Source organism: Gopherus flavomarginatus, chromosome 17, assembly GCF_025201925.1.
Source record: "Gopherus flavomarginatus isolate rGopFla2 chromosome 17, rGopFla2.mat.asm, whole genome shotgun sequence".
In the NCBI taxonomy this organism is placed as follows: domain Eukaryota; kingdom Metazoa; phylum Chordata; order Testudines; family Testudinidae; genus Gopherus; species Gopherus flavomarginatus.
In genome coordinates this window covers 18,265,292-18,288,353 of record NC_066633.1, presented here as the reverse complement: position 1 = coordinate 18,288,353, position 23,062 = coordinate 18,265,292, and the positions used below count along the sequence as shown (strand labels likewise).

At 48.7% G+C, this 23,062-nt stretch overlaps 1 protein-coding gene across 1 annotated transcript in view; it reads left to right on the top strand.

Moving 5' to 3' along the window:
• Positions 1–1,907: 1,907 nt before the first annotated feature.
• LOC127036277 (collagen alpha-1(I) chain-like) overlaps positions 1,908–23,062 on the top strand; it is an 83,110-nt gene continuing 61,955 nt past the window's right edge. Inside the window, exons 1-13 of the mRNA XM_050927087.1 lie at positions 1,908–1,978; positions 2,319–2,367; positions 3,914–4,021; positions 5,985–6,038; positions 8,482–8,535; positions 9,292–9,336; positions 10,034–10,087; positions 12,639–12,683; positions 14,407–14,460; positions 14,577–14,621; positions 14,985–15,038; positions 17,878–17,922; positions 20,693–20,746. Coding sequence (XP_050783044.1) covers positions 1,908–1,978; positions 2,319–2,367; positions 3,914–4,021; positions 5,985–6,038; positions 8,482–8,535; positions 9,292–9,336; positions 10,034–10,087; positions 12,639–12,683; positions 14,407–14,460; positions 14,577–14,621; positions 14,985–15,038; positions 17,878–17,922; positions 20,693–20,746 — 732 coding nt within the window. The remainder of the gene's footprint in view (positions 1,979–2,318; positions 2,368–3,913; positions 4,022–5,984; positions 6,039–8,481; positions 8,536–9,291; positions 9,337–10,033; positions 10,088–12,638; positions 12,684–14,406; positions 14,461–14,576; positions 14,622–14,984; positions 15,039–17,877; positions 17,923–20,692; positions 20,747–23,062) is intronic.

The window sequence follows — 23,062 nt, the reverse complement described above, 5'->3', positions numbered from 1 at the left end:
GAGGCAGGCAGGGGATCCCTTTGGAATGTCCACAGCTACTGTTTGCTTGAGAAGAGAAGCAGCATGGAGGGCGGGGCGGGGGTCCGTTTTGGAGCAGCTGCTTACCTGATCTGTGAGGAAAAAAACAAAGAAGGCTATTTGCATTTAGTGAATGAGAGAGGGGTGGGGGAAGGGGTCGGAACTTGCAAGGCAGGGAGCTGACACAGTGTCAGCTCCAAAAATCCACTCTCTCTGTCTCCCCCACGCTCCCTGTCACACTCCACCCCACCCCCCTCTTTTGAAAAGCATGGTGCAGCCACTTGAATGCTGGGATAGCTGCCCATAATGCACCACTCCCAACACCGCTGCAAATGTGGCCACACTGCAGCGCTGGTAGCTGTCAGTGTGGCCACACTGCAGCGCTTTCCCTACACAGCTGTATGAAGACAGCTGTAACTCCCAGCGCTGTACAGCTGCAAGTGTAGCCATACCCTCAGTGTGGCAGTTTATGTCTGGTTTGAGTTTTGTGAAAAAGTGCGGGACATGATTCCTTTTTCCTGAACTGGTTTACCCCATCCTTAGTAGATCCCAAGTCCTCCCTGTCTCAAATGTTTTTCCAGACTGGAGAGTTTAGAGCAGAGACAGTTGTGGTTTCCCAGGTATCTGCATGTGGAATGCATAGTCGTGGGGGGAGTTCGGGGGCAGATTCTTCTGCTGAGCCAGTGCTGGGCATCTTTCAACATGAGGTTGCTAGATAGCACAGCAAAGCTGAAATAGCGCTGACATCTCAGAGGCCCAGAGACAAAGAGTCCAGAGCTGTCTTAGCATCTCCAAGGCCCATGGGGTTAGATAGCACAGATAAGTGGTTGGCTTTTTTTTTTTTAACCTCTGACTAAGTGCATTGTTGCCAATTTATCTCGCCAAGCCCTGTCCAAGTAGTCGCTCCTTGCAGTGTTTTTTGGACTGTGGGCTGAGGAATTGAACAAAGATGTCTGGTGCACGGGTCTGTTTGGGCTTTGCAAAGAGGGAGCATAGAATGATTCACCTTTTTACAAGATGGAAAAGCTTTTCTAGGTGGAGGGTATGTATAGTCTGTAAATCCAGATGTCTCCCGTCTGTTTGTGGAGAACAGCGGAGGGTAGCTCTGGGGAATCGGTAGCCATGAACAGTGTTCTTCCAGTGTATTTTACCAGCTGCCAACATCTGGAAGGTTTCACTAATCGTGTTAAACAGATAGAATGTAAACCTTGGAGGCTGTCAGTGTAACTTAATCAAATGGTACCAAAAATTATTCATCCATTCGCATAAACAGGATTGGCGAAGGGGTTCGCTGAGGGATTAGTGCAGGAGTGAAAAGGAACCATTTTTCTCAGAGTCCAGCTGTGCCCCTGATGTGCTTCAAAAGCAGGTCTGCATCCCAGCTAGGGGGTTGAGACTGAGCTCCCGTCACTGTGTAGCTCTGAACAGAGACCCAGATTTGCAAGGGAAGCAAAACTCTGCATTGTTTGAGGTTTGAATGAGCAGCTTTGTCTGGTGCTTGCATTAGTTCCTCGAATGCAGCCTCTATTTCTGATACCTGTTGATCTCCTCCTGTGGCAGACACGTGGAATATACTGAATAGCCTACCACACATGTAGAGGACCTGCTCTTTGTCATTGTCCATGTGGATGTGTTTGTTTTCCAAAGGGTATAGTCTCAGCAAACCAGAGAAATCTCAACGAGGTTTCATATCACAGACCAAATCCTGAATTCCTGAGTCTTTTCTCCGGCAGCTGTTGCATTGATTTTAGGGATGCAACCTTACTGCTGAGCTCTGCCGTTGGATCAGTGTCTTTGGGTTTGAACGTTTCAGTAGTGGAGTTCTACCTTTTACGTGGAGCTTTGTGCTCGTACTGTCCTGTGGCTCTGCAACTCCAGAGGAAGGTAACATGTCCTACGCTCAAGGTTCCAATAACAAGCGCTGGGCAGAGCCAGTGGAAAATGATGCCACCGTTTTAGGGTACAGTTGTGCAGGTGGCACATAGATTAGATTGAAAACTCTTTGGGGTAGGAACCTTTTGGCTCTGTGTCTGTAGAGCACGAAGCATGATGGTTCTGGTCCATGCCTGGGACTTCTCAGAGCTCTGGATACAATAATGATGATAATATACAGCAGGGCTTCTTGGCTAAGACACTACCAGGCTGATTTAGTAACATATTGTGTAATAAAGTGCAGGTCTGTACTGGAATTTGAGCCAAGCATCTTTTGATCCTATTTACATTAAAGAAGAAACACCATTCACTTCCATACATATCCCACCTTCCCACTTGTCATCTCAGACACACCTCTCCCTCCTCAGTGCCGTGTTCCAGTACAGGGTGTGCCTGGCATATGTACCATTACAAGAGGTGAGTCCCAATTTGCATCATGCTCTGTACAGAAGGGTTCAGAGCATTAGTTGGTAGGAATGTGAGAAATCTTTTTCCCCACAGTGACGTGACCTTGAGCCCTTGGGATTATATGATTTGTGGTTGTAGTAGAGGAGAGACTCCTCCAGTTGGATCATTTGGGTTTGATGCAGATTGGGCCTTTCTTTCGTTTTGCACGTATTGGTTCATTCATTCCTTGAGAAGAGATTGGCGATGAGTGGTAGGCTGGCACTTCATGAGCTGCACCAGGAGGGAAGGTCAAACCAATCTCTGGGAGAGACAGCCAAACCACTGCTGGGCCAGCGGTGAATGGACTTATCCCTCTGGCTCCAGCTTCATTTTAACAGACTGGCATTGCTTTATAATGACAAGCCCCCGAATGGCCCGGAAATGAGCTGACCCGTCTTTGCTGCCACTGTTTTGTTGTCATTGTTGGTTGTTTTTGTGGAGATGGTATTTTCCCCCCTAGCAACCTGCTGTTGCATAGTTGATCTTCACACCAGACTTGACAAACTATTTTTTTTATTTTAGTTTTTAAAGGCAAGCGCAGACTTTGCAGCAAAGCCTGACACCTGCAAATGCGCGCAAACACTAGGGTGGAATCAGAATTTGGGACCATTGTGTTTTGCTGCTGTTGTTTTTCACATTTATGACTTTCCTCTGTCTGTGGTGATACTGTTACTGAGACTACGTCTACCTTACAAGCTAGGAGTGTGATTCCCCTGCTCATGTACCCCATACACACACTAGCTCTCATTGAGTTGAGAGCATAATTATCAGTGTCGCCACAGTAGCGTGTGTAGTGGGAGCGGAGGCACGGCTGACCCATACCGAGCACGTGCACAGCAGTTTCGCTGAGTCCAGTCGATAGAACATTGCTCTGCCACTGACGTTGTTTTGTCTGTTCAGATTATCAGCTCTTTGAGGCAGGGACTGTCATTATGTGTTTGCACAGGCTGTAGCCCGATGTGGCTCCTACATGCTACCGTTACACGAATCATAACTGCAACTGCTCTTGGCTCTGCAGAAGCAACCTTTGAAGGTAAACAGGTCTTTGCATCTGTTCAGGCTGCTGCACACCTGGACTTGCCAGAGAGAAGCCTCTGAGCTCAGTCAGCGGTGTGCAGTTGTTAGGGCTGAGACAGATGGACAGGCCTTTCCTTGACCTTCTCCTGATGTCGCCTTTATTCTCTTGCCTATTCTCCTGCCTCCATTTCCTTTCTTGTCATGTAGCCAATGAATTTGGTTATAATGTACTATCCATCTGTTTCATAATGATCAAGATTTTGGTTAATCTTTCTGTGCTGCCTTTACCTCCATCCCTTGGCTCTTAACCATGTTTACAGTGGCAATAAAACTCTTCACCTCTTTGGACGCTGCTGATTTCCTCCCTCCCAAAAAAAACTCCAATATTTTTACTGAGTCCTAAAGCAGAACTGAACGGCGAGGCAGGAGTGTAAGATACAACTTCATTTGTGGAGTTCCTCTGTAGCGTCTTATTAATCCCCTTGCTTTCTCTCTGCAGGGGGAGTCTGGACTTCAGGGCTTCCTGGGACACGCCGGTTTCCCTGGCTCAGATGGGCTTCCTGGAATGGATGGAAAGCCTGGACCACCTGGGTTACCAGGAGAGCAGGTGAGAACCTGGACATTAGCTTGAAGGATCACGTTGCACTTCGTTAGAATTGGTTGTGGGCCAATTAGTTACAAAACACTTAGCACTAATGTGGAGAGATCCCATGTTTCAAAGTCAAACTGCCAAGAGTTTTGGATGCTCTGGCTGGATATCATGGGATAGTTTGCAACAAGAAGGTAAAGGCAGTGCCCGTTGTCCCAGCTGATAGTGCATAGGCAGCCAGCAAGCTCAAGCTGATGCTATTGATATGCTTATTTGCCTCCTTTAACAAAGAAAAAGCCCACTCTAACTATAATTGGAATTTCTAGGCACTACTTTAATAATAATAATGCCTTGAAGGTTCACATTTAACAAGGGAAAGAGAAACAGCATATATGCTCAACAGGACATAGTTAGTGTCTCTGGAGCAACCTGGACTCCTGGAGTGCTTGATTGCATTGCTGCATTTAGTTTTCTAGGTTGCTTTTACAGGAGGGAGAAAGGAAAAAAGACAAGGGAGAAAATGGATTCCATCCACTTGTCTACTTCACAAACTCTGTTGACTTCTTTTGTGGTGCTTGTCAATTCTTTGAACTAACAAGCCCTATCCTTAACTAGCTTTGCATGCTGACTTCAGTCGGGAAAGTGCAAACTTTGATTCAGGATCTTGTGAGAGGTGTATATGGAGAGGGATAAAAAATTGGTGGGGGTAAGAAGCAGAAAGCCGGCAAGAAAGCAGGCCCTAAGAGGAAGCTGAGAGACGGAACTTATTGGGCAGAGTACAGGCTGGAAAGAGGTTTGGAATTGTGAACAACAAAACTGCTTCCTGTTGTGTTCGGGAAAACAAGAGTTTGTACACATTCGTTGTAAATAAACAGGATTGCTTCAAGAAATTCCTGATTCCATTACCAATTTCTTCTCCTAATGGAAGCAACCTGGTAAAGTCACAAGTATTGGCTAACCGCTCTGGCCAAAAGGGGCAACAATGTTGTTGAATTAATGACACGCACGTCTGCCTGCTTGTAACCAGTACTGTGTCAGAAAAGGAGCGTGGCTGACCTGCTTGGAGCTGTCTGAAGTGGCTGTCTCATTAAAACGTCAAAACCAGGGAGGAAACAGGGTGATGGGAACAGTATAAATGCCTACACCGATTGGGCTGGGGGGTATAGAGTGATAGCAATATGGAAGAGACTTGCTTTGAGGGAGCCTGAAAAGCTGTGCAGCACCTACAGCAGTGGCAGAGCCCCAGGAAGTGGGTGGGGCTCAGAGCTCAGAAGGGCTAAATGACATTTCTTCACCAAAACCCTGCTTTATAATCGACCGGGGGCTCAGCATTCGGAAGGAGTCATTCGATATAAAACGACTGCAGATGAGGTAACGCAGGTTGAGCTCTTCACACAGCTGATTGGCTCACGTGTCTGAGAATTGTGACTGGTCTGATGAGCAGGGTCAGATTAACCCATCACTGGGCCCTAGACGAACATACATTTCGGAGCCCCTGTCTTCTAATACAAAGGACAGCCACCAACTGTGCAGCACGCTGGCCACAACTGGACTGGCCATGCAGTGCAGCCATCGGGACTGGCTGCTGCTTGGAGAGTTGTGCACCATGACGGAAGGATGGCCCGGTCAAATTTGAGTGAGTGGCATTGCAACCTGGCACGCGGGGTCACATTTGGGCTCCCTATGAATTTGGTGACTACGCCTAGTTCACGACAGCGTTAATCCGGCCCTGCTCATGAGGCTGCAATATGGAGAAAGTGCCAGGCTCAAAAACTGGCCTGTGGCCTATGTAAGTGGGAGCAACTTGGGGGAAGCCAACAGAGTTGCACCTAGTTACAACAGGCTTGAATTTGGTCCAGTGAGTATCACCACCGCGGTTTGAGAACTGCTGCCTCGTTCTGCCACACAAGCTGTGTCAGTTCAGGTTTCACGAGCATAAACTGGTCTTTTGTGTCTTCCATTCCTTCCTCCTCATTACCAGGGCCCTCAGGGATTTAAGGGTGACCAAGGTCCAGCTGGAGAAAAAGGAGACCAGGTGAGCTGTTGGCAATAATCTGGGGGAAGCAGGGAAGGGGGAATCCTTAAGTCAAGGGGTTTGAGTTCCTCTGAGTCACCTTAGATTTATCAGCCTGGATGGAAAATGTCCATGCAAAGTTCTTTCAGGCCAGGTCTACACCAGGACACTAGGTTGGTATAAGTACTTCTCTCAGGGGTGTGAAAAATCCATGCCCTAGAGCAACGCAGTTAAACTGACCTAACCCCCGGTGTGGACAGCACTAAATCAATGGGAGAATTCTCCTGTTGACATAGCTACACCTCTCGGGGAAATGGACTAACTATGCCGATGGGAGAAGTCCTCCTGTAAGCATAGATAGCATCTTCACGGCAGCTATCCAGTGGTGCAGTGGCAGTGTTTTAAGCACAGACCTACCTCAGGCAAAATAAATTGAGTTCTACTGGTTTTGGTTCCTTTTTTCTTTTTTAAACCAAAGGCCTTTAGCAGCATTTTTTTAAAGCTACCTAAAGGATTTGGGTACCCAATTCCCATTCATTTTAATCATAATTGGGCATCTAAATCCCTGTGGTGGCTTCTGAAATGTCAGCCCTGGTTTTTAAAAACAAAAATTAATTCTAAAAACATTTAGTGTGGAATTTTCAACTGTGCCTGATCAATTAGACACATGGGAGGAGATTTTTCAAAGGCGCACATGGAAGGCAGGTACCTAACTCTCATTGGCTTTCAGTGGAAGGGATGCACCTACATGCGGGTTGTGCCTTTGATAATGTCCTTCTAACTCCCACCAAATGTCAATGCGAGTTAGGCACCTGCCTGCTGTTTCTGCCTGTGAATTTTGAGAGAGTCAGTGGGAGTTAGGCACCTGACTGTCATTTGTGCTTTTGACTTTCAGTGGGACTTGTGGTTTTCAGTCACATTTGAAAATTCCCCTATTTACAGTACTTTAGAAAACTGGCATCAGCATCTTCCTCCTACCTTCCAGTAATGCTCATGATCTGGATAATGCTGTGACATCAGTTTTAACAGCTTCCATCTCTGTTGCATTGTGTTAGAGGGTCCATAGACATGTCTGGTGTGATTTATATGTTAGAACAATTCAATTCATACCACAATTGTCTGGAGGGCTAAATAAAAAAACAAACTGTCCTTATCTTTAAAATAAGTAAAATTTTAAAAAAACACTACTTCAAAATATTATTCTGAAATAATTCTTTCTATTCAGATACACAGATCTTGCATTGAACCTTGTAGTATATAGTATATGACCTCACAAACATGAATGAAGTTGTCTTCATATCCCTTTCCCTCTGTAAAGTGGGGCAGTTTTATTATCCTAGCTGGGGAAACTGAGGAACAGAGATTGTTCCCCAGGGCCAAACTCACCCAAGGCTTGTGGAAGAAGGGAGAATTGACTCTGGATCCACAAGTTAGCATGATCCAGTGGAGTGAACAGGGGCCTGGGAGCTTGCAAGACCTGAGTTAAAATCTCAGCTCTCCTTTTTCCCTCTGTCACTTTGGGCAAGTCACGTGGGCCCAATTTTTCCCAGGATGCCTCCATTTTCTGAGGCCCATTTTGAGACTTCCTGTGGCCTGATTTTCAGAGGCGCCAAGCACTCACAGCGCCCATTGGCTTCTGCTGGAGCTGAGCGTCTCTGAAAGTCAGCCACTTAAAGACTCTCCGGTTGGAAGCTCAGAAACAGAGTCACCCAGAGTCAGTGGCGTCTTCTGAACAGCTTAACACTAATCTCTTCGAGTCCATGTCACCATCTGTACAACAGCAGTGATGCTTGCTGACCTGCAGGGCTCAAAGGGGGGCATGTAAGGATTCGTGACTTGATTAACTTGGGGGATTTTCGGTGCTGCCACATGAAGGTATAGGGCCAGATTTTTCAAAGTGTTCAGCCCCTGGCATCGAGGCCAGATTTTCCCAGTGCTCTGCACAGTGGGGGCAGATTGGGAGTGGCGCACTTTCGAAAATTCAGTCCTGGGGGGAAAAGATAAAAAATATCCAGAATTCTAAGGCTCCCCCTGTGTCCTTCACTGTGCCTGTCGGGTTCTCTCTGCCAAGCCTACAAACCACCAGGCCTGTTAAGCGTGAAGGATCCAGGGTAGCAGCCTTAACTCTGAATGTGGTTCTACTTCGAATTCTTTTGTCAAGAGCTTGCAGGCCTTTCCAACATACGCAATCCCATCTATTTAGCAACCCTCATGCACTGAGCCACAAGTGGTTTATGGACGATGAGGTAATTACATCACTGATGCCAGGCTGAAAGACCATTTTTTAAAGCTAACTGCAGCCTCTAAGGGTAACCCAGGTTGTTACTGGACCCTAAGATGGGCCAGCTTTGGGTCATGTTAATTGCATTCAAACCACCAGCCCTCAGAGAGAGAATGGGCTGATTGCCTCCAGCTGGTTCATAGTTCTGCAGTGGCTCTCATGTCTCCAATGTACCTGTTTCAGGGGTTCTTGGGCGACCCTGGACCACCTGGGGAAAAAGGAGAAAAGGGGACAAAGGTGAGTTCACTTGTTCTGAGCCTGGACACGGGGACCAGTGGGTATGAGACCCATGCAAAAGACATTGCTGGCTGCTGTGTTTTTGAGTCACTTTAATGTGGAGCGCTGGCTTCCAGCAGTAAGCCTTCCAGCATCCCCCATGGCCTCAAGGCATTCTGCCATGTCGCATGGATACTGGCTTTTGCTCCCCTCTCACGGACATGAAGCCAATTCTGCTCAAGTCTCATCATCACTCAGAAAATAAATCTGATTCCTCTCTGCACCTTCACGTCTGTGCAGCCCCTGTGTGCTGAATTAGCTTGCAGCCCTGGTACAGGTTCCTTCTGTTCTTCATTGCTTTCTCCTTCCTAAAGAAGGGGCCAACTCTTCCCATTGTTCCGCATCTCTCTTGTGTTTTAGAAGGGGGAGGGGGTAGATTGGACTGTAGTTCCCCTTCACGACAAAGAGCCTACATCAGAGAAGGGAAAAGACCCCCTGGCTCGGGTTGGAGTGCAGTCAGGGCAGTGTCTCCCACCCAGGCCTGGTTTGGGGGGTACAAAATGGAAATCCGTTTGGCTGCACAGCTGAGTGACTCAGCAGATCCATTGCCAGCCCTGCAAAAGGGGGTGCTGATCGGCCTGTGCTCTGGCCCGGTTCAGGATCCCAGCAGGCATGAGTCGTCCCCTCCCCTCCAGCACTGCTTTCTGCTGCACAGGTTACGTTTTCCTGAGCTCCTCTGTGCTATTCAGTCATTATCTGTGCTTTTTGCTGTTTCAGGGGGTGAGAGGACAAAATGGCCCTTCTGGACCTGCTGGAGCTCAGGTAAGTTGGTAAAGAAACCAGCTCCTCTCATCCTCTGACCACCTCCCAGGGTTCCTCTCTCACCTCTCTTTCCACTTGCCCAGTAGTCTCTTTTGCTTTGAGTTCAGGGGGTTGCTCAAACCCCAGACTCAAAGCAGAACTCAGGGAGACTTGAACCCATGTGAAGTGAAACAAGGGTCTCCCACTCCAAAGGCAGCAAAAAGAGCCAAGCATCTCACGGTTCTAATACTGAGGCTCCAGTGCCTCTTGATTCTGTCATGCAGCATCCCTCCAATTCCATTTGGCCCCTTTGCTCTCCTGAGCAGACATTGTCCCATAGCTGGGATGGTACCTAACTTGGATACCTTTTGTCGTTGGATAAGGATGGGTGATCTATAATGATTAAAGCACATGATGAGGAGTAGAGTGATACAGGTTCTATTCCTTGGTCTGACACTGATTCATGTGGCTTTGGGCAAGTCACTCAATCACTCTCTACCTCAGTTTACCCATCTGTCAAAATTATGATGATGCTACTGGCCTTTTGGGGATGGGGAAGTGTGTGGTGAAGCTTCTTAATGCTTGGAGACTCTCCCCCCCCGGGGAAGAAACCCTTGTTGAATGTCTTGGGTTTAACTATAAAGAGGCAGATGAGGTGGCCCTGTGCCTGACATGTCTGCTCCTAATCCTCTCCTCAATACGTTGGCTTGTTTCCTAGGGGATGATGGGTGTCAAGGGTGCTTCAGGGTTCCAGGGCCTGCCTGGACCAGAGGTAAGTGAGTTGTGTTCTTCTCCATGTTATGCTTACTTCCCTAGTGCTGCAGCATCTGTCTGTTTATGTTTCCTAAGACCAGCGAAAATGCTAGTGCACTGAAGAAGGGATGAGTCAGGCAGTGCAGGACATTAACACAGCTCTGTCATGTCCTTGGAGGGAAAGGAAAGAACTGGACTACCTTGTAGCACCACTCATTCAAATTTGGCCCAGTGACCCCCTCCACCATCACAGGAGGGCAGTCAGGCCAAACCTGAGTGGCATTATGACTCCACGTACCAGGTCGCAATGCCACTCGCTCATAATGGAGGGGCAGCCGGGCCAAATTTGAGTGAGTGGTATCATGACCTGGCATATGGGGGAGGGGTAGCTCAGTGGTTTGAGCATTGGCCTGCTAAACTCAGGGTTGTGAGCCCAATCCTTGAGGGGGCCATTTAGGGAACTAAGGTAAAAATCTGTCTGGGGATTGGTCCTGCTTTGAACAGGGGGTTGGACGAGATGACCTCCTGAGGTCCCTTCCAACCTTGATATTCTATGATGTGGGGTTGCAGTGCCACTCAGGTTTGGCCAGGCTAGAAAGTGGTCAGGCCATGGCCTAGGGGTCCCCCTGCCTCTATGGCATATGCCTGTCACCCTGGGGCATTGGAAGTCCCTTCTTATTCTGGTTTTAGAAGTAGGATACCTTTCCAGCAATCCAAGTTCACCATGTGAAAGCGTAATGAGTCTCTCCAAATATGAATCCTAAGGGCTGGGGAGATACTCCTTCGTGAATGTAAAGCAGGTGAAATAACCCCAGTCTGTCTGCAGTGCCTCATATAAGTTGAAATGAGTAGGTGGATTCTGATTTGCAAGGGGGTTCATGCCAAACACCCCTCACAATTCTCATCTAATGGGGCTTTGCTTGGAGTTTCAGATTCAAATCAATTAACAAAACTCAAAGTGAAACCCAGCCAAGTTGCTGAGCTGTGCCTGTCTTTGGGCTAAAGCTATATGTAGCCAGTCCTGTATAGATTGCACCCAAAGCCATAAATGGGCCCTGTTTTCACTTGAAACCCAGCCCCGCTTTGCCAAAAGGTTTGTCAGCCTTGGGAAACCCAGTCTGTTCTTTCAGGTTTGCAACCGTCTGAAACCAAATGAGTTCAGGGTTTGGTTACAAACATTTCTATGACTCCACTGAATGGATTGATCATTCAGTGGAGTTTGTATAGTAGCCTTAAAGCTAATAGTCCTCAGTACTGTACAGCTAAAGCCACTGGACTCATACCTGTGGACACTTGACTAATTAACCAGTGGATTTTGTAAAAAGATAAATGAGGATTTTAATCACTTGCCCTTCACAATGGCCTTCTGCACCTCTAGTCAGAATTCACTGTCACCATTTGCCTGCCCAGCAGTGGATAGGGACACTGCTTGTGTGATGCTCTGCCCCTGGGTGGGTCATCCACAGCCAGGATTGAACCTGGTGTGCTGTACTGAAGTGATGTAAATTGTCACTCAAGGATTTTTTCTTGGGTTTGCTTGCAGTGTATAAGGCTCTTTAGGGAAGCGTGTGATCTAGGCCTGGCAGCAGTCAGCCAGCCTACAGTAAGGAGGGGTGAGTTAGAATCGTAGAATATCAGGGTTGGAAGGGACCTCAGGAGGTATCTAGTCCAAACCCCTGCTCAAAGCAGGACCAATCCCCAACTGAATCATCCCAGCCAGGGCTTTGTCAAGCCTGACCTTAAAAACCTCTAAGGATGGAGATTCCACCACCTCCCTAGATAACCCATTCCAGTGCTTCACCACCCTCCTAGTGAAATAGTGTTTCCTAATATCCAACCTAGACCTCCCCCACTGCAACTTGAGACCATTGCTCCTTGTTCTGTCATCTGCTACCACTGAGAACAGCCTAGATCCATCTTCTTTGGAACCCCTTTTCAGGTAGTTGAAAGCAGCTATCAAATCCCCCATCATTCTTCTCTTCTGCAGATTAAACAATCCCAGTTCCCTCAGCCTCTCTTCATAAGTCATGTGCTCCAGCTCCCTAATTCTTTTTGTTGCCCTCCACTGGACTCTTTACAATTTTTCCACCTTCTTCTTGTAGTGTGGGGCCTAAAACTCTGTTTAGGGAGCAGCCTGCTTTGTGTCTCTCTGTTTTTGGGTTCTTGTGTGTCGTTAGTCTGAATTCTAAGAAATGCAGTAGTGTTATGTTGCAAACTTCCAGCAAAAATATTTGTTTTTAATCTAACTTTTTTCTGAGTGTATGCCATGAACAGAGCACCTGGGACTTGTGGATCTTAAAGCATGAGCCTCTACTGCCTAAGCTAAGAGACCCAGGTCCCTATCTGTAGCCTAGTCACCACCAGAGTGGAACATTGTGCCACCTGGAGTGAGTGTGTGTTACACTTACATACCAGCAGTGGTCTGCATTAGATCATCCTCGTTCCCATACCAAAGGTGGCTTTTTCCAGGTTGTACTTGGTACTGTGTCACTCCGTAGGAAAGAGAGGAAGGGAAAAGGAGATGTTGCTTATAGTGTTGAGATCTCAAGTGTTTCTTTATCCTGCTTCAGGGGGAAAGTGGTGCAGTGGGTTCTCCAGGGCTGGCCGGACCTATGGTAAGTTTATAATTTTTCAGTTTAACCAATGGATAAAAACAAGGTGGTGGTTGTGCCTAAGACAGTTTTCACTGCTGTAGGTCACCCCAGCACTCTCCTAGTACATTCAGTGTTATTGTCCTTGAGAGCTGGGAAAGGAATTACAACTGGTTGCAAATTTCCTGGCAGAATGTTTTTCCGTTAGAAAGTGCCATTTTGTCAAAATTGAAATTTTCCAGGAGAGTGTGTCGATTTCAACAAACTTTTATATATATATATTTTTTTTTTGGGGGGGGGGTTTCAAAATGAATATTCATAAGGATGAAAAATTCTGTTTTGATGCTTTTGGGATGGAGCCTTTTGATTTTTTGTTTTGTTTAAAAATACATTTCATTTGATATTACAAATTATAAAATAAAAAAAAATCCAAATTGAAATGACACGTTTTTCAAAAATTCAGTTTCCCAGGAAGCTTGAAATTGGAATTTTCACTCCAGCGTGGAATGAAAGCACATTTCAAAATGGTGCATTTCCTGTGAAGTGGAAATTCTGCTTCCTGCCCAGCTCTAAAGGAAATCTGTCGTTTAGGGAATGTTACAATGTGCACAAGATGGAAACACCATCTGCAGAAAGGAGAAAAGTGGAAGAAAGGAATTTCCTTTTCTCAGCGATCCTCTACCCCTTGGCTACACACCCACAAAGAAATGGCACTGTGGTGTGACTGGGGGCAGCTGTCTCTTCAATACAAGAGCATTACTGAGTTTTAAACATATGGCCATAATTGTCCCCATACCTTGGCCCTGCCAGGGTTAGGAGACAGGGCATTACATACGCATCAGTCTCTGTGGCAATGAGTTAGCGGTGAAGTAAATCCCTGTGCAGCAATAAAAGGGAGGTGTGAGGTGGTAACACTGGAAGGAGTGGGACTGACCTACTCGTGCCAGTGACGTGCTCTCTCCAGTTTGGCTCAGCCCCGTGCTTTATGGTGGCTGTCTGGGGCTCTTTTGTGGAATGTGAGACAATGAGATGTTACAATGTATTATTTGTATAGTGATAGTACCTAGGAGCCTGGCTCATGGACCAGGACCCCAGTGTGCTAGGTGCTGTACAAACAGAGAATAATCAGCTGGTCTCGGTCTCAAAGAGCTCACGATCTGGTGCTTCTGGTGAACTCTGTTGTGTGTTAACACTACGGAGCTGATGGAAATCCCCCATGGCTTTCTCCAGGAATACTAGATTAAGAGATGTTAAGGCCAGAGGTGTCCAGTAGGTCATCTAGTCTGGCCTCCTGTGCAACATAAGCTATAAAATTTCACCCAGTAACTCCTGTATTGAGTCCAATAACTTGGTTTTCTGAGCTTCTTGTCTGTGTTGCCTCAACCAAGTGCCTTGCTCTGCTGGGGTCTGTCTCTGGAAGTCACAAGACAGAAGCCACTGGTGGGCGCTGAAAATCCAATGGTAGGCCCAGACCAATCACCTAGGGCTCAGCCAATCTACAAGCAAGGACCTAGCCAGGTGGCCCCAAAGCAGATATATAAGCTACTAATGGAAGTAGCCACTCCAGTCTGGTCAACATTGCAACCTTCTGGGAGAATTCCCAGCTGCCAGGCAGATCTGACAGACCGCTCCAGCCAGCCCCCTGGCTGTCCTGACCAGTATCCGTGAAGGAGCGAACTGCATGGTTCTCCCGCGTTTTATGACAGACTAACTATGGGGACTGTATCTGTGTGTTGTTTTATTGCAGGGGGAGCCAGGGCAGCCGGGGTCAGTCGGATTACAAGGAGTCAATGGCTCTCAGGTGGGTCCCTACCGGGCACCATGGGGAAAGGTGGCATATACTTGCCATTGTGTACCTCTCTTTCCTTGCCCGCTGTGCCAGTTTAGTGAGCGTGCCTATGTTTGCTTTGTTCATAGGGAGAAATGGGCCCTTCCGGCTTGCCAGGCCCACGGGGCCCCAAGGTACGTCCTCAACACTAGCCTTGTGATGAGAGCAGTTGCTATGGGGACCTTTGTGAAATGAGTTCAAGGGTGGAGCCCAGCTCCCAGTGGCTGTCTCTCCCTGGCACCAAATAGCTCAGCTGGCACTAATTGACAACCAAGGCATGGATGGAGGGAGGTTTAATTGGCCTGGAGGCTAAAGAACCTCCTCCATCCTTGCACCCCCAGCCCATGCTGCAGACACTTCCACTCATTCCTTGAAAGAGATGAACGGTGAATAAGGAATGCAGCACATCTGATGAACTGTATTGCAAGGTGGCACTTACACTCAAGTTCATTCAAACCTAACTGTAGTGTGCTTTCACCCCACCCTGTTTTCTGTAGGGACCACAAGGCTTGCAAGGGAGACGTGGACCTCCAGGGCCTAGAGGATCACAGGTAAATTGCTTCTGGATGCATAATGATCTTCTCAGTACAGAACAGGTGACATTTCCAAGGCCACAGGTGTCCCATGCAGCATCCAGGAGAAGTGGGGACTTGTCTGAGTCCTTGCTAAGCAAATGGGCTGCTGGAATTTTCCATTGCATCTCGCACATGAAGGCTTAACTCACCCAGGCCATGTTCACCACTGCCTGAGGGAATGCACAGGGTGCCCAGCGGTGGGCAGCTGCATCCTCTGTTGGGAGGGCACTTAACTAGGAGCCAGGAGACTCATGTTCTGTTTCCAGCACTGCCGTTTACCTACTGTTGGACCTGGGCAAACCATTCCCCCGCTCTCTGCCTCTGCCTTCCCTTCCACCTTTTGTCTGCCTTGTCTGTTTACACTGTAAGCTGTTTGGGGCAGAGCCTGTCTCTCTCGCTGTGTGTTGGAACTGGGCTAGCACAACAGGACCTTAGTCTTGTTGGATGGAGTCTCTGGATTCTGCAATCATATAACCGAGAAGGTTGTACACTTCACTGCTCATGTAAGGCAGCTGTATACCCTGCCAGGCCCTCACCCTGGCTCTGGCCAGTTCCCCCGCCCCCTTGGCCTCACGATGGTCACGTCTGGCTGGGAAGGCCTGACGGAGGGGGAAATGGGGGTTGGCTGAGGTGTGTGTGAGGGCAAGGGACCAGCTGAGGTGAAGCTGGCCACAGTGCATTGGGGGGCCACTAAACCCCATACTAAACCCTTCACTGCCTTACTTTGTAACCCCAGTTACTCTGCTCGCTGTCACAGGCCTCTGTGAGGTCACTGCCTTGCCCTGTACCCTGAGTGGCCAAATGGTTTTGCCAGGAAATCAGGCTTTCTTGGTTTTTCAGTTTTCACCAGACTCCACAGGGTTCTGCCCACAGATGCCTAGAACATGCCTCAAAATGTTGGAGTGGATCGAATGTGGTGTTCAAATTATATCGCCTGACAGACACCTGCCAGCGAGACTGTAGGGCCTAGCTTTGTCCAGCCAGTTGTAGCTCCTTGCTGATGCTGGACAACAGTAGAAAACTGGCCACCTTCCATTAAGTATCACTAATAATACTTGCGCTTATATATCACTTTTTGTCTGTGGATCTCAAAGTATTTTAGAGGCACATAATCCATATTATTCCTGCTTTGCAGATGGGGAAACTGAGGCACTGAGGCACGAAGGGACTTGACCTAGGTCACACAATGAACCAGCAATAGAGCTGGGATTAGAATCCAGATCTCCTGACTCCTTTTCTCTAACCAGCACACCGTGCTGCTGGCCAAGTGAGCAGTGTCTCCCGAGAAGGGGGCTCGTGTCTAGTATTATTTTCCAAGCAAAGCTAGGCCCTAGAAGGCTGGCTTTAGCAAGTGTGGGGCCCAATTCATACTCACCTAGCGGCACTCTGGGTCTTCCGCAGCACTTCAGCAGCAGGTCTTTCACTCGCTCCGGGTCTCTGGCGGCACTGAAGGACCCACCCCCGAAATGCTGCCGAAGATCCAGAATGCCATTGGGTGAGTAAAAATTAGAAAGGTGTGGGGCCCGATTCCGGGGTATCGGGTGAATCGGCCTAAAGCCGGCCCTGAGGCCCTACACAATCTCGCTGACATGTGTCTGTCAGGTGATAACATTTGAACACCACATCCGATCCATTTCAACGTTTTGAGGACCGTTCTAAGGATCCATGGGCAAAACCCTGTTGAATTTGGTGAAAATTGAAAAACCAGGAAAGCCTGATTTCCAGTAAAACCATTTGGTCACTCAGGGTACAGATGTGAGGCAGTGACCTCACAGAGGCCTGTGGCCAGGAAACAGAGTCACTATGGGTACAGGGGTGAGGCAGGGATCCTAGGGTGAGGGCTAGGTGAGGATTAGTGGGCCCCTCACTTGACTCTGGTCAGCCTCCCTTTGCCCCCACAGCTAGAGCCAGAACCCCCATTCCAACCAGCCCCAGCCCCACCATGAGCCAGGTGGGGCCAGAGTGGGGGCAAGGGCGTGGCTGGGTGAGCATTTTAGTATGCAACCCTCTGTAAGTTATGCTGCGAGATCCTAAACGTTTTTCTCACCTTCTGCTGAGGACTGGAGCCTGATTCTCTGTGCTGCAGGTGAGATCAGAGACTAGAAGGGAGGTTACACTGCAGGAAGAGCAGTGGTTCTTAAAAGAGTCTGTTTTCCTCATTTAGCATAGTCCTGGCAGGGACACCTGTAGATATTTGGTAGGCCAGCCCAGAGGAGTTAGTGGAAGGAGAAAAGACAGAGGAAGACGCAGGAAAAGACGAATGTAAGCAAGCTGTATCCTGGGTGGAGTAATCCACATGGAAAACCATTGTTGTTGGCATGAAAATATACATCCAGATCCACTCTGTTTCCATAATGGGCTGTAGGAAAGCTTGGGACGAACTTCTCCATCGCCATGGACAATTCACCAGGATTGTTTTCTAGTTCTGACTCCTCCTCACCCATCTGTCCCAGGCTGTCCATTGCTTGGGAGAGTTTCACTTGCAGGAAATCTGAGTGGAAACTGTAAGAATGGGAGGGTAGGAGGAACCAGGGCTTGTGAGATGAAATCACCGGAGATCCTGCATCACCAGTGGGCACAGACCGCTGTGCGCAGGGCTTGAGGGTACGTGGCTTTTGAACAGATCGTAGAGTGAAAGAAATAGCACAAGGTGAATGAGCAAATGCTGCGCTTGACCTGTAGTGACGACATCTCCCACCCTGATTTGAAGGAGGCTGGAACAGATTCTCTTTCGCTTTTACTTCATTTAAACTCTAAAGAATGGGGTCTCTATTCTTGCCTGTATTTACTGCTTATTTTCTTTCTTTCTTTCTAGGGTCCACTTGGGATAGAAGGAGCCTCTGGGCCTAAAGGAGACCCTGTAAGAGTCTGTTTCCCCCACATATAGAGTTAAATATGTTCTTCCCCATCTTGCTGCCATTGCAATAATGTCTCATTGTTACTGAGGTTGCCTGTTGTAATGAGCCCATCACTGTAGTATCTGGTACCTACAGCCCTGAAGGGAGCAAAATGCTCTTGCCCTCCTCTGAGCTGCTTGTCTGAATTGAACGAGTGCTAAGCGGTGCCCGTTTGGCGCCAGGACTTAGGTAGAGGCCTGCACAGACAGCAGAGTTCACCTGTGAACTCAGCTTGATCTCCGGTGGGAATGAATTCCAAAGCCCAGGGATTTCTGTTGCTAGTATGTCTGTGCTGTACCTACAGGGTGTGATAGAAGCTTGTGTAGACGTTGCTAAATTAAACCTAGCTCCAGTAGCTCAGGGCCTGGAGCCATGGCCGGCTTTAGGCCGATTCGCTCGATTCCCCAGAACTGGGCTCCACGCCCAAGAGTGCTCCATGCCTTAGAAGCCTTTAAAAATTTTTTTATTCACCTGGCTGCTGTCCACTCCTGGGTCTTCGGTGGCATTTTGGCAGCGGGGGGTCCTTTGGTGCTGTGAAAGACCCGGAGCAGACCCTCTGCCACCAAAGTGCCACTGGGTATTTGAATCGGGCCCCGCAGTTAATAAAGCCGGCCCTGCCTGGAGCAGTGAAGCTGCAGCAGCATGGGCTGTACAAGCCTGTCTGGAACCTTGGGTAGCTACTCCCAAGGCTCTCCTGTCCTGCTGCTGTTTCACACCTCTGGGACCTGAGCTGGCCAGACTAACGCCAGCTCAGGTGTGTATACCCTCTGACTGCAGTATGGAGATTGTGAGGATCCATGGGTCTTGAACCCAAGTCTACAGGTCCCCAGGCAACCTTTGCATACCAGCAGTATCCAATGGCCTGCTAGTAACTGAGGGGCTGAGTGGCTAAAGGAACCCTAGCCCCACCAGAGGCACAGTCCGTGGGAGTCCTGATTGGACGAGTGCCTGGCCCCACTGGGTGGTCCAGCTTTGCTATTTAAGCCAGAAGGAGGCATGGGAAGTAATCTGTGCAAGGGGTCAAATTCCTGGCTAGTGGCTACATCAGACACTGTCTTCTCGCCTGAGTCCTGCTTTCCAAACTTGTCCTGTGTTCCTACTTTCCTGATCCCTGCCCCTGGTCTCTGACCATTGGCTCAACGTATCCTCCTGCCCAAGCCATGGTTGTGACTTATACTCTGAGAGGACCTTGCCCTTAGCCTCTGTACCTGGGGGCCATATGGCTGAAGTGTTTCTGCTGATGGCAGAAACCATGCCAGGCTGCAGCAGACTGAGGTAAGCAAACCCCAGTCGCTTTACGTTTTTGAAGATAAACACTGTAACCTTGACTGGCCTCGCCTGAGGTTGGTAGCAAGTGCAGAGAATGGCACGTTGATGTGACATGCTCCCATACTGCCCCACTTAAAGAGAAAAGGTAGGTGGCTTTCTCTGGGCCTTTGCTGTGTTGACTGGCTAGCAGAAGCACCACTGCAGAACCAGCTGTAGCCCACGAAAGCTTATGCGCAAATAAGGTGCCACAAGTACTCCTGTTCTTTTTGTGGATACAGACTAACACGGCTGCTACTCTGAAACCCATCCTCTTTCCCTGTCCAAGTGAAAGAAAACAGGCTCCAGCATGTGGAAAATGCCTTTATACCATAAAAATGATACAGTGCTGCTCTCTGACCCCTAAACTCCCACTAGTCAAAAGGGGAGAAAAGAGGGAACTGTAAAATCTTAAGGAAAAAAAGGGCAAAAAACCCCAAATACTCTAACCCAAAAAGGAAGAAGGGCCAGAAACTCCATTAAGTCCATTAGGAACTTTTGCTGCTGTTATTGATTTTAAGTGGAATGTTTTCTGTTCCTACGGTGATGGACAGACATATAGAACTCTGATGGAGGTAGCACAGGCATATATCCTATGGAGTGATTCCGTTTTTAGCAATTTCCAGTTCATTTGTGTGAGCTGCAGGCCCCAACTCACAGTCAAAAGAAAGCGTGTGAGACCCTTAGAGCTTGAATTTGGTCCTTTTCACACTTAGATCTGGCACAATCCTGAAACCTTGGGGAGGAGGGGGATGGTTCTGTTGTTTTTCTCCTCCCACATTTATTGTTGACTTGGTCACTGGCCATTAACTGCCGTAAAGGTTAGAGCATGACTACAGGTGTAGAAAAGGACGGAGTCTGATGGATAAGCAGAGACATTGGTGGTAATTGGTAAATGCAGAGTTGCGTGATTAGATGCAAGTCTTGGGTGATCCTCTGATCAGTTAGAAGAGGCTGCCTTATGAACAGTAGAGTATCCTCCCTTCGCTCCCATTGGAGTGAATGTGACTAATAGTCATTCAGAAAAACTGTGTATTGATAGCCCATTCATGGCCAAAATGGGTCCTTGGCACCTCCTTTCCCATAGCTGCTGTGGCCAAGTGCCCTGTACGTGCCGAGTGAAGAGTCTGACACCTGAGAGTCTTCCCTATGGAGTGGGAAGTGTACAGAATTCATTAAACTTTTGATATCAAATCAAGAAATCTCTCTGTTGGGAGACTCACGATCCCCACTCCCCCCATTCCTTCTTCCTTGGAAATGGGATTTCATTTGTTACCCACCCTCCACCGTTTTTCCCTCCTGCTGTCACTCAGTTTGGATTTCTCTGGTTTGTCTGTTGCCTTTTAATAACACTCAGCCTTGATGAGTTAAGTAAAACATGGCAGCCTTGTCACGAAGCCGTTTTTATAGGGTTATTTCTGGTTGCAGGGAGCAGTCGGTCCTGCTGGACTAAGGGGAGAGCGTGGTCAAGAAGGCCCCATGGTAAGTCTGTGTGGCTGTATCTTTCCATGCCCCAGCTCATTATGGGTGAGGGTGGGAGTGGAGTGGCTTTGGGCACGGTGAATTCTTTATGCTGTATTGCTCCAGTTCGTAACCTGAACAGGTACGTTGCATTGGAGTGAATAATGAGGAAAATCCACTGGGTCTTTCCCTTAGCTCTGTCTTTCTTTCTGGAGTCCAGCTGCTACCAATGATAGGACACCACAGACCATTTGAGATCCCGCCCACTGCACAAACAAGACAAAGCCAAGCTATCTTTTTTTCCCCCTGTGCTTTCATTGATTCATATGCATTCATCTGCATGTGTAGCTGGACCTCTGCCCTGTTAGGAAATAGGCTAGATATAAGATGGGAGCAGGGGCAGCTCCAGGCCCCAGCATGCCAAGCGCGTTCTTGGGGCGGCAAGCCGCGGGGGGTGCTCTGCCGGTCGCTGTGGGGGCGGCAGGCCGGGTGCCTTCGGCCGCTTGCCTGCGGGAGGTCCGCTGGTCCTGCGGTTTCAGTGGACCTCCCGCAGGCACAGCTGCGGGACCAGCGGATCCTCCGCAGGCAAGCCGCCGAACGCAGCCTGCCTGCTGTGCCTGGGGCAGCAAAATGCCTAGAGCCGCCCCTGGATGGGAGAGTGAGGGCTCTGCACGCAGCAGCCCTCATATGATACTGCTGCAACATCATAGTCCCCAAGCTGGACATCCTGTTAATGCCTGTGTGTGCACTGGGGAACCTTCCGCCTACTAGAGGAACACTGTTGCCAAAGCTAAGCCCAGGTGACCTAGGGAGATTTCTGGGGAAATCCGGAGTCTGAGCCCTGGGGCAGTCCGCCCTGACTGGGACGGGCTTAACTCCTTGTGGTCTCTTTTCAGCAGGAAAGACTAAGGACGGGTCATTGTCAGTGCCTTCCCTACACTGATGTATTCTTAAAAGTAGCTCTCCATGGCTTTCCTGCACACCACCCATCTGCCAGAACAACTCTTGTTGCTGACTTGCTTAAAGCCCCCAACACACTTATAGTCTTTCACCAATTTATGCAGCCAGAGTACTTCGTGCTCCCAGCTTAGTAGTATGGTTGGGGTGCAGTCGTGGGGCTGTGTCTCAGTGTGGGGGCGTTCCCATAAGGCTTTTGCTTCTGATATTAACATCTTAAAGAGCCAATTGGATTGTAAGTTTTCCTCATGGAGGCATGTAAAACCTGGAAGGTTGGGGGGCACTTGAGGATAATAATCAAGAAACAGGCTTCTTCTAAGCTGTGTCTCAGTGGCTGCTGGAAATCTGGGCAGCAGGGAAGTAGCTCTGGTAGGAACCAGATTAGAAAGATGGTCTTGTGGATTGGGTGCTGGAATGGGACCCAGCACTAATATACCCTGTGTCTCAGTTGCCTATCTGTAATATGGGAATAATGCTTCCCTTCGCGGGCATAGTGAGGCTCAAATCCATGAATGAGCCTGAAGCTCTGGTGATGGTAGTGAGTGGCCACATAAGTACCTAGAGAGATGGCATTAGTATGCCCTTTTGGTGTGACTGGGGTGTCCAAAAGCCACCCCAAATGGCCAATTACCTAGACAGATATGCCCAGCCCAGACCATAGCATCTCCAGGGAGAAAACTCAGCAGAGCACGTGTATCTGGAACCAGCTCACATGGGTGTTTAACATCGATTTTTTTTTAAACGACCCTCTTTAGGGTTGCTGGTAATTTCCCTTAGCCAGCAAGAATGGTGAGGTGCTGTTTAGAGAGCCATTTCCCTCCTGTTTCTCCTCTCTGTTCTCACTGGATCAAAGCGTGCACAAATGCTTAGCCCAGGTAAAAGGATGGCTGCCTGTACTAACAGTAGTTTCCCCATGTTTCTAACTTGCTCTCTCTCCTTCCCGGGGAGTAACAGTGTAGCTGACCTATTAAATGAAACTGGGCTTAACTCAACTCTCCTGGTCCAGTCCAGGTGCTCCCTCTTTGGGCCAACAAAGAGGGCAGCAGGGCAGCACCTGGGGCTGGGGGAGAGACTGTGACAGAGACCCAGTCTGAGCAGACTGGTTCAGTCAGGTAGGGCAGGAGACGAGAGCTGGCAGAGAGAGAAGGTGGTTCCTGGGGGAAGGTTGAAGGTAGGGGAGCAGCAAGGAGAGTTTGTTACTGGTGTCCCTGAGCCAGGGCTGACGGCAAGAGGAGCAGCAGCAGCAGAGGGAAATGCCTGCTGGCTCTGAGCTTGAGGGCCAGAGCCAAGGGCTGGAGAGGGTGGGAGGAAGGGAAGGGTTGCTGTGGAAGGGTTTACTTGCTGGTGTCTCCTTGCTGGTGAGTTGGACCCAGAGGAATA